Source organism: Ursus americanus, chromosome 6 (genome assembly GCF_024610735.1).
Source record: "Ursus americanus isolate L20-20 chromosome 6, mUrsAme1.1.p, whole genome shotgun sequence".
NCBI lineage: Eukaryota > Metazoa > Chordata > Mammalia > Carnivora > Ursidae > Ursus > Ursus americanus.
In genome coordinates, this window is record NC_142132.1 from 80,023,148 (window position 1) to 80,040,431 (window position 17,284).

Genomic DNA, 17,284 nt, shown 5'->3' on the forward strand with positions numbered 1-17,284 from the left:
GCCCCTTGCCGCGACCACCACCTGCCTTCGAGAGGCTTCGCGCTGTGGCATCTCGAGTTCATGGAGCCTCACCGTTGGCCAAATGTTGGGGAATTACCTAGCTCTAATTCAAAATGCTCAGTTAGCAGAACAGAGGGGCCCAGAGAGGCAAGGGCATCTCCGCGGGCACTGGCCAGAGACAGGGACTCCGACCTCCACACGCGGTTACTTCTCGCTCGTTCTCTCTCCCTTCAGCACCATCTGTGCACAGCACACAAATCCCGACGGAGACGTCCTTCTTTCCTGAGAGTGTGGGATACATTCCGTGCCCGTGCATTCGGGCTGCTACAACAGAAAACCACAGGCTGCACGGCTCATGAACAAGAGAAATTCTATCTCACGCTTCTGGAGGCTTGGAAGTCCAAGATGGAGGCTCCGGCACATCTGGGGTCTTGTAGGGACCCCCCTCCTGGTCCACAAACAGCTGTCTTTTCACGGTGTCCTCACAGAAGGGGCAGGGGAGCTCCCTGGGGTCTCTGTTCTAGGAGGGCCCGAATCCCTTCACCCAGCCCCAAATCACCTCCCAAAGGCCCCACCTCCAAACACCAGAACAGTGGGCGTTAGGGTTCAACACAGGAATTCAGGGGGGACATAAACATTCGGCGATAGCACCTTTCCTGTCCGGGGGGCAGGGGCTGGCTACTGAGGAAGCAGACATCGGAGACAACTGGCAAATGCCTTTTTTTTTTTTTTCATTAAAAACAGAAACTAGAGCTCCATGTGTAACACAAGGTGTTTTATGGGCCTTATTTCATCTAATTTTCACAAGCCCTATGAAATAACAAGTGTTACTCTTCCTGGTTAGTAGATGAAGAGGTGAAGTAAACTGCCAAGGTCACACACCTACTGACAGTAGTGGAGCGGGAACTTAAACCCCAGGCCAGGGTCGCCAACATGCTCGCTCGGCGTCTGCACACATACGAGGTGTCCGGCCTGATTCCACGCGCAGCGCGGGACGTCCCACACTTGCATCTGTGGCTGGCTCTCAGCTCAGCAGGACCGAACCCTTCACCAGCGTGGCCTTGGCCATCAACGCCCTGCTCCACCGCGTCCCAGGAGGACCCAGCCCCAGAGGAGGGACACTGAAGCCTTGGCTGCAGTGACAATCAAGTGTCAGAAGCAGCTTCGGCCTCAAAGAACTTACAGTTTAGTGAAGGTGGAAATCACACACACTGTCACCTACATCCCTCATCATGACCTATGATATTCTGCCCTCTGTGCTAGGCAGGAAACACCCAGAGAGCCGTGAGAATGAGTGGCTGGAGACTGTTCCCTGAAGACGTGACTCGGAGGATGAGGACAGAGAACGGGTAAGACCGGTTAACCGGGAGGAAGACAGAGAGGGTGCAGGAGACGGAGAGTGCTGGCAGGGCACACTCTTCCTTTCCAGCCCCAACCTGCACACGGGAGGGGACAGGTGGAACTCTTGTTGGCTCATGCAGGCCGTAGGCAAAGGTCTGAACACAGTCTGCCACCCCGAGAGCCATCAGAGTCAAGCACAGCTGGATGGGAGTTCAGTTTGGCCAGAGTCCAGAAGCCTGGGCATCCATTAACGACCTTACATTGGCCCAGTGTTGCCAGGAGGCAAGGAATTACATCTCAGCTCGCCCGGGGCTCTGGGATGCTTGTCAGAACACAGCATTTACTCAAACAGACGGTTCCTTCAGGAATTGCATAGAGGAGGACAGAAAATCCAGAAATAATAGAATCTTAAAACAATCAAATGAGAATACAAGTCAATGGCTTTCTGTCCAAAGATCTCATTCAAAGCCAGACGGTGAATTTTCAGTTATGACTTAAAAAGCTCAAGAGGCAAGCCTTGGGGCGTCTTTGCCAAGGTGAAGTTCAAAATGCCTGAAGAGAATTATTCATGTCCCAGAATACCACTTCACTCATTAGGCCATCAGATACCTATCATAGATCATATCAGATATCAGAGATAAGATATGTCATATGTGCATGTATGTATTTACGTATATACGTGTATCAGAAATAATCACAAGTGGTGCTTTGACGATTGCTTTATGAACAACGTATTTTCCAATTAGGCAAGAAGTCTGCCTTGTTGTAGTCACTGTTCTCTCTATTTTAGGCAAGACAATATGCATTTCCTTGTTTTAGTCAAATAAAATAAGTATCTAATTATCATGGGATCAACTTGCTCAATGTTTATTACATAAGGTTGGATTCTCTAGTTCAAAGAACATTATCTCTGCAGCCAGACTGGCTGGGCCACTATTCTTTGCCTTAAAGCCAATTTCTTTCTCTCTTTGTCTCACCCAGAAAATGAGGTGTTCCTCTAGCACACAGGCTCCAGAACCCAAGGATTTTACCCTGGAATCCACTAGGAACTACGTTAAAAATGCAAACTCTCTGGAGGGGCGCCTGGGTGGCGCAGTCGTTAAAGCGTCTGCCTTCGGCTCAGGGCGTGATCCTGGCGATCCGGGATCGAGTCCCACATCAGGCTCTTCCGCTATGAGCCTGCTTCTTCCTCTCCCACTCCCCCAGCTGTGTTCCCTCTCTCGCTGGCTGTGTCTCTGTCACATAAATAAATAAAATCTTTAAAAAAAAAAAAAATGCAAACTCTCTGAATCCCTGGCTCACACAGGACCTTGAGACCCTTGCAGTGCTGACATCCCATGACTTTCTGAAATAAGGCTGAGCACGTGAAAAGAGAACCACTTCCCTATTAAGGATGAATTTCGGAATTTCAATTCCCTTTTGGAGTTAGTGCAGAGCAGGGGTAACTCAACACTTGACAGAGAAGTTGGCTTCACCCTGAGAAACACACATAGGCTCCACAGGCTGCTAGGAACTTTGCACGTACGTGTTCCAAGCTGACCAGCTGTAGGAGTTTGACCCAACAGGCAAATGACCGTCTAAATCAGCAGGTCCTTCACTGGGTCCGCACACTCTCTACAACCGTACGTAACATGTGTGAGCAGCGTTCTGTGCTACTGCACTACCGACAAGGTGCACTGCCTTCATGCGGTTCAGAACCCCGATTCTGAAGTCAGGCTGGCCGGGCAGAGGGCACGGCGCTGCCAACCGTGCTGGCGGACACGGGGACGACAAGGGCACAGCCCTGCCTTCAGACAGTGTCTGCAGAGAGGGACAGTGGGGAGGAGGCAGCACAGAAGTCAGTCCATCCCAAGGCAGAGGAAGGAAAGCACGGCAGAGGAAGGAGAGCGGTGTTAGCGAGGTGCTGGGGAGCTCAGAGGAAGGACGTCTCCTTCCCGCTCCAGCAACCCGGACAGCTGCTGGGAAGCTGCGCCTGGAGGAAGGGAAAGAATGGTTTTTATAAATACATAGAAATGAAGATGGTGGGCAGGGGGAGCAGCAGCCGAGAGGCCGTTTTCACCCGCCGGAGCCCAGGGGGAGCTCCGCAGACAGGGACTGCCTTGCTTGGATCGCAGCGCATCCGAAAGTCGTTCTCTGATACTTACACCACAGCAGACGCGACTTCAGTCACTTATCGCTGGGCCGAGGTGCCAGCTTCAACCCTCACAGCTGATCAATGACGACAGTTTCGTCGCCAACGAATGAACCCAGCTGGCAACCGACGCACCTGCGGTCTGCCACCCCACTGGGAGGAGACACAGACACTGCAGACATCACAGTCCCTGATGGTCATCACCGAGGTGCTGAATCGAAGGTCTCTGCCACACCCACGGCAGCTTCGAAGTTCTGCCATGTGAGCGGTCCAGGCAACGGGGAAACAGTAGTAAGGAAAGGTAGGTCGCCTTGTGTGTTAGGGACCTGAGGACTGCCCGATGGCCCTATCCTATAACGACCCCTGGCTCGGAGAAGCTTCATCCTGCAAAACTACACAAGGTGGACGAGACAGGGGTAGGAGGACGAGCCACGGGGCCAAACGCTGGGACCATAAAGCCCTCCGATAATCTCTACATGAGGCGCTCCGTACAAACAGGCCAGTGCGGCAGGCCTGGAAGGCGCTCCCCACACAGGTGGCACGGCACCGCAGGACAGCACAGAAATGGAGAAAATGGACTTAAAAAGGGCAAGAGGGACAGTTTCACCATCTCCCCAGGAAATGAATGAACGGTTTAAGGCACCCTGCAATGCCTTGTAATCAGTACAGATGCAGGCCATTATATGTGGGTGTAGTAGAAGCACTAATTTTGTAAAAGAGAAACAATTTGCATCTGCCTGTTTTGAAATTCTTCCTTTTTCTAATACATGGGAAGCCTCAAAAATGGAAGTGGCTCAAGCCTCTCTTGGATCGTGACCTTCTTGCAGGCTTTGGGTTAAACGGTCAGGAGAGCGTAAGTAGGGTGGCACCCAGCCCAGCGGAGGGAGAGAGGAACTGGAGCCACATAACGTGGGCAGCCTAGAGAGGGCCTGACAGCTGCTCGAGGTCCGGAGTCAAGAGTGATTCTGCAGTTTCCAGGGCCGGATCATCGGGAGGACGATGGTGTTATTAATAGACGAGGAAGTCAGGGGAGGGAGTGGCATGAACGAGAGGATGAGTTCCACCTTGGCTGTGAAGGACTCTTAGGAATTCTTTTTGTCTATTTGGCTTAAATGAGCCAAAGCAAGACCACTGACAATGCTGCTCCTGAGCAGGAGGAGAGGACAGTGAGGGGTCCCTGCCGGGGGCCGGGGTCATGCAAACCATGTGTCCTACGCAGTGCTCAGGAATATGAGGAGCTGCCTTAGATAAGGGAGTCATGCCCCGCAGCGCTCCTTGAACACGCAGCTTAGCGCACAGCAGCTGTGGGACACGCACCACGGACGCCCTACAAGGAGACCTCTGCAGAGCAGACAAAGCAGGTGGAGACCTCTCGCTGTGACCACATTCAGAGAGCTTTCAGTCCGTGCCCCCCATTCTGAAGACCAGGGGTATCTACCCCCCTGCAGCACACACGCCTGCCAAGAACAACAAAAGCGTAGGGACTAGAACCCACAGCACCAGAGGGACCAAAGGGAATTTGGGATCATCCCAGCCAATCGACTGTTTCTACAGATGAAGAATCCAAGGCACCCAGAGGCGAAAACACATCGCGTCCCTAGCAGCCAGCGCAGATCTGGCACTGAGCTCTCCTGACTCCTTCCTGCCACCGGGGAGCACGTGGAGACTCGTGCTCACTCTGCTCACCTTGGGGGCACAGCGCCTCACCTGCAGGAGTACGTAGCTATGTACTTCCGTACGTGGGGCAGGTGGCACTCCCTGAGCTAAGCGCTGCGTGAGACAGAAGCCCGGGGGTGAAGACAGAGAACACGGAGGGTGCGTTATCTAAGCATGTTTTTACCGAGCTTCTTTTAAGTGATTCACATTACCAATTCTATTAGTCAACCAACCACTTTAAAGAGAAATGACATCTGTACCTATTCTTCTTTATGTGGGATCTGAAATCAAAGGATTTACTAAAGAGGGGGTGAGGTTAAGATGGCAGAGGAGTAGGGGACCCCTTTTTCAGCCGGTCCCCTGAGTCGAGTTGGATAGGTACCAGACCATCCTCAACATCCACGGAATCACCCTGAGATGCAGGAAGATACAACTGGATCTCTACAAATGAACATCTCCAGCGCTGAGTATTGAGGTACAAAGCGGGGAGCCGTGAATCAGTGCACAGATATCGGAAGATAAATGGAAGGAGGAGGGAGCCTCCGTGCTTGGGCGCCGGGAAGCGTTAGCCACCTGCACTGGGGAGCAGGCCGGACTCGCGGACAGGCACCCGCGAGAGAGCAGACTGAGACCGTGAGCCGGGGAACGCGCATGCAACCAGACTGTAAACCGGAGCTCCGGAGTGCGGGGGAACCCCACTGAAACGGAGCTCCGGAGCGCGCGGGGGCAGCTGGTGGTGTTAGAAGCACAAAGGACAGAGACCTGTCGGCCCTGGAAGTGAGGGCTGGGACGCTGGCTGTGGGGCGCACATCCCGAGATGCTGCAGGATTTAGCACTACCGACAGAAACAGAGTTAAAGTGGCCAGGAGAGCTCAGCAGAGAGCGGTCTGCGATTTCTCTGTTCTGAGACAGAGGCTGGGATTTGGGCACTGCTGCTCTGACTCTCGAAGAGGCACAGCAAACTGCCAGGGAAAGCCGCCAGAGAACAAAAGCCTGGAAATACCGGCTCACAGTGTGCCCATACCCATCCCCCCTCGCAGGGGACACGGAGACTCTACCCAAACAGGGTTGCCTGAGTATCGGTGTGGCTGGCCCCTCCCCCAGTAGGCAGGCTGAAAAATCAAGAAGCCCACATCCCTAAGGTCCCTATAAAACAAGTGCACACTGCCTGGGTCCTGGTCAATAATTTGGGCTCTGGACAACCCTGCAACCTCTCCTCATCAGAATGACGAGAAGGAGAAATCCCCCCCAGTAAAGAAAAGATAATGAGTCTGTGGCCTCTGCCACAGAACTGACGGATATGGATATAACCAAATTATTAGAAATGGAATTCAGAGTAACAATGGTCAAGATAATGTGTAGAATTGAAAAAAAAAATATTAACGAAAATATTAACGAGAATATAGAATCTCTAAGGGCGGAAATGAGAGCGAATCTGGCAGAAATTAAAAATGCTATGATTCAAATGCAGTCAAAACTAGAGGCTCTGACGGCCAGGGTGAATGAGGCAAAAGAACAAATTAGTGAATTGGAGGATGGGTTTGTAGAAGAGAAAGCTAAAACAGAAACTTGGCTCAAAAAAATCCAATCTCAAGAATGTAGGTTACGGGAGGTTACTGACTCAATGAAACGTTCCATGTCAGAATCATCAGCATCCCCGAGGTGGTGGAGAAAGAGAGAGGTTTAGAAGAGATATTTGAACAAATTGTAGCTGAAAACTTCCCTAATCTAGCGAGGGAAACAAACATTCGTGTCCAACAGGCAGAGAGGATCCCTCCCAAGCTCAACCACGACAAACCTATGCCACATCACGTCATAGTGCATTTCGCAAATATTAGATCCAAGGTTACAGTATTGAAAGCGGCCAGGGCAAGGAAATTTCTCACATACCAAGGCAAAGGTATCAGAATTACATCAGACCTGTCTACACAGACCTGAAATGAGAGAAAGGGTTGGGGGGGCATTTTTAAAGCTCTTTCAGAGAAAAACATGCAGCCAAGGATCCTTTATCCAGCACGGCTGTCACTCAGAATTGGAGAGATAAGGACCTTCCAGAATCGCCAGTCACTGACCAATTTCGTAACCATGAAACCAGCCCTACAGGAAATATTAAGGGGGGTTCTATAAAAGTAAAAAGGCCCCAAGAGTGATACAGAACAGAAAGTCACAATCTATAGAAACAAAGACTTTACAGGCAACATGACATCATTAAAATCATATCTCTCAATAATCACTACCAATGTAAATGGCCTAAATGCTCCCATAAAACACCACAGGGTTGCAGATTGGATAAAAAGACATGACCTATCCATCTGCTGTCTACAAGAGACTCATTTTGAACCTAAAGATACAGTCAAACTGAAAGTAAAGGGATGGAATACCATTTTTCAGGCCAATGGACCTCAAAAGAAAGTTGGGGTAGCAATTCTCATACCAGACAGATTAGATTTATCTCTAATAGTTAGAGATACAGAAGGACACTATATTATTCTTAAGGGATTTATCCAACAAGTGGATATGACAATTATAAATATCTATGCCCCCAACAGGGGAACAGCAAGATACACAAGCCAACTCTTAAACAGAATAAAGAGATATATAGATAAAAATACGTTAATAGTAGGGGACCTCAACACTCCACTATCAGCAATAGACAGATCACCTAAGCAGAAAATCAACCAAGAAACAAGAGCTTTGAATGCCATACTAGACCAGATGGACCTCATAGATATATACAGAACACCACACCCCAGAACAACAGAATACTCATTCTATTCGAATGCACATGGAAAGTTCTCCAGAATAGATCATGTTCTGGGTCACAAAACAGGTCTCAACCGATACCAAAAGACTGAGATTATTCCCTGCATAATCTCAGACCACAACGCTTTGAAATTGGAACTCAACCACAAGGAAAAATTTGGAAGAAGCTCAAACACTTGGAGACTAAGAACCATCCTGCTCAAGAATGATTGGGTAAACCAGGGAATTAAAAAGGATCTTAAGCAATATTTGGAGACCAACGAGAATGAAAACACAATGGTCCGAAACCTATGCGATACTGCAAAGGCAGTCCTAAGGGGAAAATACATAGCCATCCAAGCCTCACTCAAAAGAATAGAAAAATCTAAAATGCAGTTTTTATATTCTCACCTCAAGAAGCTGGAACAGGAACAGAAGAACAGGCCTAATCCACACACTAGAAGGCAGGTGATCAAGATTAGAGCAGAGATCAGTGAATTAGAAACCAAGAGCACAGTAGAGCAGATCAACAGAACTAGAAGCTGGTTCTTTGAAAGAATAAATAAGATCAATAAGCCACTGGCAAGACTTATTCAAAAGAATAAAGGACCCAAATTAATAAGATTATGAATGAAAGGGGAGAGATCACGACCAACACCAATGAAATAGGAAGCATTAGACACTTTTATCAACAGCTTTATGCCAATAAATTAAATAACCTGGAAGAAATGGATGCCTTCCTGGAAACCTATAAACTACCAAGACTGAAACAGGAAGAAATTGATTTTTAAACAGACCGATTAATTATGAAGAGATTGAAGCAGTGAACAGAAACCTCCCGAAAAACAAGACTCCAGGGCCTGATGGATTCCCCGGGGAATTCTACCAAACATTCAAAGAAAAATAATACCTATTCTCCTGAAGCTGTTTCAAAGAATAGAAACAGAAGGAAAACTACCAAACTCATTCTATGAGGCCAGTATTACCTTGATCCCCAAACCAGGCAAAGACCCCATCAAAAAGGAGAATTATAGACCGATATTGCTGATGAATATGGACGCCAAAATTCTCAACAAGATCCTAGCTAATAGGATCCAACAGTACATTAAAAGGATTATCCATCATGACCAAGTGGGATTCATCCCTGGGATGCAAGGGTGGTTCAACATTTGCAAATCTATCAGTATGACAGATCGTATCAACAAGAAAAGAGTCAAAAACGATATGATCCTCTCAGTTGATGCAGAAAAAGCATTTGACAAAATATAGCATCTTTTCCTGATTAAAACCCTTCAGAGTGTAGGGATAGAGGGTACATTCCTCAATCTCATAAAATCATCTATGAAAAGCCTACGGCGAATGTCATTCTCAATGGGGAAAAGCTGGAAGCCTTTCCCTTAAGATCAGGAACACGACAAGGATGCCCACTCTCGCCATTATTATTCAACATAGTACTAGAAGTCCTTGCAACAGCAATCAGACAACAAAAAAGGGATAAAAGGTATCCAAATCGGCAAAGAAGTCAAACTGTCTCTCCTTGCAGATGACATGATACTCTATATGGAAAACCCAAAAGAATCCACTCCCAAACTACTAGAAGTTATAGAGCAATTCAGTAATGTGGTGGGATACAAAATCAATGCTCAGAAATCAGTTGCATTTCTATACATGAACAATGAGACTGAAAAAGGAGAAATTAGGGAATCCATCCCATTTACAATAAATAGCACCAAAAATCATACATTACCTTGGAATTAACTTAACCAGAGACGTAAAGGATCTATATTCTAGAAACTACAAATCACTCTTGAAAGACATTGAAGAAGACACAAAAAGATGGAAAAATATTCCATGCTCACGGATCGGAAGAATTAACATAGTTAAAATGTCCATGCTACCCAGAGCAATCTACACTTTCAATGCCATCCCGATCAAAATACCAATGACATTTTTCAAGGAACTGGAACAAATAGTCCTTAAATTTATGTGGAACCAGAAAAGGCTCCAAATCGCCAAGGAAATGTTGAAAAGGAAAAACAAAGCTGGGGGCTTCACAATGCCGGATTTCAAGCTGTACTACAAAGCTATGATCACAAAGACAGCATGGTACTGGCACAAAAACAGACACATAGACCAATGGAACAGAATAGAGAACCCAGAAATGGACCCTCGGCTCTTTGGGCAACTAATCTTTGATAAAGCCGGAAAAAACATCCGGTGGAAAAAAGACAGTCTCTTCAATAAATGGTGCTGGGAAAATTGGACAGCTACATGCAAAAGAATGAAACTTGACCACTCTCTCACACCATACACAAAGATAAACTCCAAATGGATCAAAGACCTCGATGTGAGACAGGAATTCATCAAAATCCTAGAGGAGAACATAGGCAGCAACCTATACGACATCGGCCACAGCAACGTTTTTCATGACACATCCCCAAAGGCAAGAGAAACAAAAGAAAAAATGAACTTTTGGGATTTCATCAAGATAAAAAGCTTCTGCACAGCCAAGGCAACTGTCAAAAAAACTAAGAGGCAGCCCACGGAATGAGAGAAGATATTTGCAAATGATACTACAGATAAAAGACTGGTATCCAAGATCTACAAAGAACTTCTCAAACTCAATACATGAGAAACAAATAAACAAATCATAAAATGGGCAGAAGATATGAACAGACACTTTTCCAATGATGACATACAAATGGCTAACAGACACATGGAAAAATATTCAAAATCATTATCGATCAGGGAAATTCAAATCCAAACCACACTGAGATACCAACTTACGCCAGTTAGAAAGGCAAAAATTGACAAGGCAAGAAACAACAATTGCTGGAGAGGATGTGGAGAAACGGGATCCCTCTTACATTGTTGGTGGGAATGCAAATTGTTACAGCCACTCTGGAAAAGAGTGTGGAGGTCCCTTAAAAAGTTAAAAATTGAGCTACCCAGCAATTGCACTACTGGGTATTTACCCCAAAGATACAGACGTAGTAAAGAGAAGGGCCATATGCACCCCAATGTTCATAGCAGCATTGTCCACAATAGCTAAATTGTGGAAGGAGCCAAGATGCCCTTCAACAGATGACTGGATTAAGAAGCGGTGGTCCATATATACAATGGAATATTATTCAGCTATCAAAAAGAACGATTTCTCATCATTTGCTGCAACATGGATGGCACTGGAGGAGGTAATGCTAAGTGAAATAATCAAGCAGAGAAAGATAATTATCATATGGTTTCACTCATTTATGGAACATAAGAACTAGGAAGATTGGTAGGAGAAGAAAGGGAAGAAGGAAGGGGGGGGTAACCAGAAGGGGGAATGAACCATGACAGACTATGGACTCTGGGAAACAAACTGAGGGCTTCAGAGGGGAGGGGGGTGGGGGAATGGGATAGGCTGGTGATGGGTATTAAGGAGGGCACGTATTGCATGGTACACTGGGTGTTATATGCAAGAAATGAATCATGGAACTTTACATCAAAAACTAGGGATGTACTGTATGGTGACTAACATTAAAATATAATAAAACAGGGGCGCCTGGGTGGCACAGCGGTTAAGCGTCTGCCTTCGGCTCAGGGCGTGATCCCGGCGTTCTGGGATCGAGCCCCACATCAGGCTCCTCTGCTGGGAGCCTGCTTCTTCCTCTCCCACTCCCCCTGCTTGTGTTCCCTCTCTCGCTGGCTGTCTCTCTCTCTCTGTCAAATAAATAAATAAAATCTTTAAATATATATATATATATATATATATATATATATATATATATATATATATATATAATAAAACAACAACAACAAAGGGTTTACAATAAACAAAAAGCAAGGAAAGTAAGCTCAGATGTCCACACTGGAATAAAGTATATACATTTTGAGTGTTTTGAGCAGGAAAAAAAAAATAGAAGCCCTCACTACAGCTCACTATTTTTGCAACACACTTAGAAGGAAGCTTAATAACATATATGTATAAATCATAAACATCTCAAGAATGAGAAGTGAAACTTCAAAAAGAGCACTGGCTGTCTCAGCCACTCTAGCATTATGAAATGCCTTCTTACAGTTAGAATTTATGGGAGAAAAAAACAGACAAACCAGATTATAGTAAGAAACTAAAAAGGAATAATGCTACAAAGCTCACATTAACATGGGTTTATAGTTTGCTTTGAATAATAATTTGGGAAGGAATTGAGGCAAAAGGCCCTTCTGCTCACATAAAGTGTTAACTGAAGAACAGTTAGTCATCAAATCTCCTTAATCTCAATCTTAATTTTCCAAGGAAAGTCACTAGAAAGAGCAAATGTTAAAGAATAAGGTAAGTGTGGAGAGATGATGGAATGGGGATCAGATCCTTATTCTGATATATGTTTAACAATTTCAAGTAGTCTGTCTAGAAATTCATTAATCTGAACTGGAAACCACAGTTTGCTATGGGAAGATACATATATATCTCCAAAGCTGTAAGAATTTTCATACATTGCTAGCGAGAGTAATTACTAGAACAAGACCACATATAAAGCAATTTAAGAATATCTATCAAAATCACAAATGTATACAGCATCCTTGGACTCAAAAATTCTATTTCCGGAAATGTATCTTATAAACAAACTTGCACACGTACAAGGTTATTTTCAGCACCAAGCTTTGTCTTCTACCGGAAGACTAGAAACAGCCCCATGCCCATCACTAGGACATCTGTTAAATAAATCATGATACAGGTATGCAGTAGAATGCCAAGTGTCTGCAGAATTGAATGGTAAAGTCTTCCATGTATTGTATGGAAAAGTCTCCAAAATATTAAGTAAAAATTCAAGGAACAAAAGAATGTGCATTATATTACATCTTTTGTATTAAAATGGAAGCAGAGAAAAAGAATAATATAATAATATTAATAATATTTGTTTATTATATTATTATATTTGTTTCTAAAGAGATTTTTTAGAGCTAAGAAATTCAAGAGATGCTCGAAGGATCCACACAGACCTGGGGAGGTGAACAGTGAGACAGGAGGGAGGAATTTCACAGTATGGCTTTTTATTTCCTTTAAGTTTTGAACCTCATGAATACATTGCCTACTCAATCAATTAATTTTCAAACAGCAAAAGCTAGCTCCTTAATGCTCAAAACATTTCATGAATAAGATGCTTCCTTATAACAAGGAGAGATTTCAGCATATCCTTAAACAAAACTGACCTTTGAATCTCTAAGCAAAATATGAAATCAGATGACTTGTCCTTAGTTCTTTCAAAATAGTATTTTTATATGCCTTGTATAAGTGTAACACTTCTAGTACCTTGGCCCAAAAAATAACCCCATTTCAATGTTTTCAAGTTAAATCTCAACTTGGTTACTGACATGAAAACCAGCCAATTCCAGCCATGCAGGTACTTCTCAGAGAGTTCCTCTCTCACCACAGGAAACACCCATACCTTTGGCAGAATGGTTCTTTCTCCCGTGAGGGATTCGGTGAAGGCAAAGAATATATCCATCTTCTGTCTCGATGAAGTGTTCCTCACTAGGGAATCCCCAGTGAGCGATAATTTCACTCTACAGAGAAAAAGAATATTGGAAATTCTATGGACAGAATCTGACAAGATCTCCCACATTAGCAGGCAAAGGAGAAGACAAAATGTCAGCAGACACTCTCCAGGCTTTAAGAAAACAGTTGTTATTGAAATTTAAGTGTGCTCAATCGAACAGTACCTCCCATGCAAGAATAAATCCTCCACATCTTTTATCCATGTGTTCCAGTGACAGGTGTCTGATTAACCTTGGTTTCAATATTCTAGCAATTTCTACACTGCATGTGTCTAATTTCACCACTGCTTTGCGCCTCTCTGTTTCCATCCTGGCTCCACAAATAGACACACTTCTTTCTTTCTTTCTCTTCTAAATATGTCAGCTAATATTGTGAGCTACCCCTACCCTTATTTTAAGAGGTCCTGTTCTGGGAAACAGAGCATAGCATTAATCCATTTTCATCAATGAACCAATACACTTATGCTAACAAAGGACACTAATAGAATACACAATAGCACAGTGGAGTTGAAGAACAAGAAGAGATGAAAAATAGGAAATTATCATCAAATTCACTTCTCCAACCACGGAGCAAGTGTTAATCACGAGCTCAGTGGGACATGGAGAACTCAATTATCTAGATTTAATGTAAGTGCTCACCATCCTCTCTACCACGAGTATTTTGAAGAATTCAATTTTATCATCTTTATAGGAAAAAAAATTTCAAAGGAGGGTGAGGAATAAAAGAAAAAATTGGGGACGAGAAGTAAAACTTGACCTTAAGACCCTGATATCAGGTGATATTCTCTTGGCTCACGATGGATTTATCTGCCACTAAGAGCGCCTTGATTCTTCAGTGGGGTCACTGCATCATCTGTTTCAAAGTAGCTACTTGGGGGGCGCCCGGGTGGCTCAGTCAAGCGTTCAACTCTTGATTTCAGCTCAGGTCACGATCTCAGGGTGGGGCGATCAAGCCTGGCATCGGGCTCCTCACTGGGCTTGGAACCTGCTTAAGATTCTTCCTCTCCCTCTCCCTGTGCTCCTCCCCACCAAGCCCACTCTCTCACTCTCTCCCTAAAAAAAATAATAATAAAAAATAGTTACCTTCTTTAGTCATTTGTATTTTCCCTATATTTTATGTCTTAATAACTTAATAACATTGAAATGTGTCAATTACTCCACAAATAATATTTGCTTATTTGTTCCAACAAAAATTTTTTTCAGATATTTTGGTTTTTGTATTGAACTGTGTTCCCTGGACCTTGCTAATCACACTCCCTGTTCAATGTATAAGAACAGCAGTCAGTAGTAACATTCTTGCAAAGTTTTGATACATTTTTATCATTCTTTCAACAAATTCAGTGAGACTTAAAAATGAAATGAATTTATAAAAATTTCATTTATCCCATTAAGAAGTGTTAACAGTTAAATGCCGTTGGTAAAATACACCTTACCTGGTGGGAAAGTCAGCAAACTGAATCTAAGATTCAGAGACCATGAAAAACACAATGATATATAAAGAGATTGGTTTGTGGCTTCATGCAGCCCACATAACTGAACTTTGAGAAACTTACCACATTCATATTTGTTTCAGGATCCAGCTTGCCTTCGGACGCCTCGCAATGCAGGGTCCCAAGGACCAAACAGACCACCAATCCCAGGAACTGCATTTTCATTCTGTATGAAACAGTCTATTGTTATTTGTCTGAATCTCACTACACAGATTATGTTGGTAGATTAATACTCCCATAAAAAGTTCTGAACCAGGTTTAGGGCAAGTAAACATCAGGTTAAGGGCAAATAGGAAACAAAGGACCCCAGCCATATCTGGAAACAAACAAAAAAAGGCGGGGATTATTTTTTTACTAGGAAACTCCCCCACCTGCCACCCCCGGTTAACATGTGACGTTTGGAGCCCAGCACACCCACTCACCGTCTCACCATGAGGTTAAATAAATTGTTATGGAGAAAAAACAGAGGAGGGGACTTACAGGACAATAGGCTGGGAAAAAAAGGAGGATCCACAAAATTCCAGATCCTGTGAGCCTTCCACCTTTTCCCTTCTAATCGTGATTTAAACATTTTTCAGTTTTCATTTTTAAGTTCAGTATTACTTCTTGCCTCCCACTGTCAATTTCTGTTCTTGTCCAAAATTACCCATCAGGATTCAAATTTGTCACCCAAATATTATGCTAAGTGAAATAAGCCAGACTGAGAAAGACAAATAACATAGGATTCCACATGCATGTGCAATCTAAAAAATGAATAAACAAACAAAAAGCAGAAACAAACCTATAAATACAGAGAACTGACAGTTGCCAGAGGGAAGTGGGTGGGGGATGGGCAAAATGGGTGAAGGGCAGTGGGAGGCACTGGCTTCCAGTTACGGAATGAGTAAGTCACAGGGATGAAAGGCAGAGCACAGTCAATGGTGTTGGAACAGAGCTACATGGTGACAGACGGTAGCTACACTTGTGGGGAATGCAGCATAACACAGGAAGATGATGAACCACTACGGTGTACGCTTGAAATTACTGTAACATTGTGTCAACTATACTTCAGTTAAAAAATAATAATGCATTTTAAAAGAGAAATAAAACGAATATGTCATTCAAGGAAAAGAGTGAAATGAAAAGGGAGCCTGAAAGAGAAACAGGATAGAAGACCACACTTTTCCCCTTCTGAGGCCCCCCAACCACCAAAAAAAGATGATCTAGTTTCTGCCCGTGATGGTGCAAAATCACAACACAGCAAAGACCTTGGGGCTGAATGTTAAAGGCAAAGCGAAGTGAGTCTCCCAAGAAATCTGGATGGTTAGAGGCAAAACTAGAAGTAGCCCAGGCACCCTGCATTTTTAAAAAATATAATCACTTAAAAAAAAGATGCATGCATGTATATCCATACGAAGACTTGTATAAAAATGTTTATAACGGCTTTGGGTATAATAATCAAAAACGAAAAACATGAACACCCCAAATGGGTGAATGGATGGAGATATATAACTATGCACACACACATATATATACACACATATATATATATAAAATGTACATGATATATACATACTACTCGGCAATAAAAAGGAATGAACAAACAATAACATGGATGAATCTCAAAATAATTACGGTGAATGAAAGCCAGACCAAAAACAATAAAAAGAATAAATACATTTGATTCCATTTATATAATACTCTGGAAAATGCAATCTAATCTTTATTGACAGAAAGCAGATCTCGGGCTGCCTAAGAAAAAGGGCAAGAGGAGAGGATTACAAGGGGGTATGCACAAGGAATCTTTTGAGGGTGATGGACAGGTTCACTAATTTAGTGAATTTACCAATGGTTTCATGGGAGTATACATATGTCAAAATTGATAAAAGTGTTCATTTAAAATGTCTTGTTACTGTATGGCAATACAATAGGCCTGTTTTCAAGACTTGTGCTAAACTGTGTATTCCACAACTCTTAAGAGATTGCTTCTCTGGAGATGACTACAGTGAGTTCTGCCAATGCAAGTCCTGTTGGTGCTGCAGTTACTTCTCCAAGCAATGATGAACCCTGAACATCTAGACAGAAAGGAAGGCAACCTTGAGCCTGTACTGGCAAAGCAAGCTCACTCGGTGTTTACTCACAACTTTTATTTCTTTATGGTGGTTGGGAAGGGCTGTATACTCCCAGGCCACCTTTTATCATAATCCAGCCTCCCCGAAGTCCATTTTTACTAGGGAACAGGGAGTAGATTGAAAAGGAAAAAGGGAGGTTGTGCCCACAACTTAAAACAAAAAATCCTCTGGCAGCAGAGGCTTTCCACTCGGTTCGATCCCACAGAACGTGGACCAGCTGTCCACGGAGCAGCTCCAAGGGGGTCACAGCTGAAGACCCTCAGCTGCTGCACATACCA

The 17,284-nt window shown here is 44.0% G+C and overlaps 1 protein-coding gene across 2 annotated transcripts in view; it reads right to left on the minus strand.

The window, feature by feature from the left end:
• The window catches only part of LIPA (lipase A, lysosomal acid type), a 49,650-nt gene that overhangs the window by 19,484 nt on the left and 12,882 nt on the right, over window positions 1-17,284 (minus strand). For both annotated transcript variants that reach the window (XM_045802366.2, XM_045802365.2), the window contains exons 2-3: window positions 14,959-15,061; window positions 13,297-13,414 (exon numbers count right to left, since the gene is read on the minus strand). In XM_045802366.2, the coding sequence (XP_045658322.2) occupies window positions 13,297-13,414; window positions 14,959-15,060 (220 nt within the window). In that variant the 5' untranslated portion in view covers window position 15,061. The remainder of the gene's footprint in view (window positions 1-13,296; window positions 13,415-14,958; window positions 15,062-17,284) is intronic.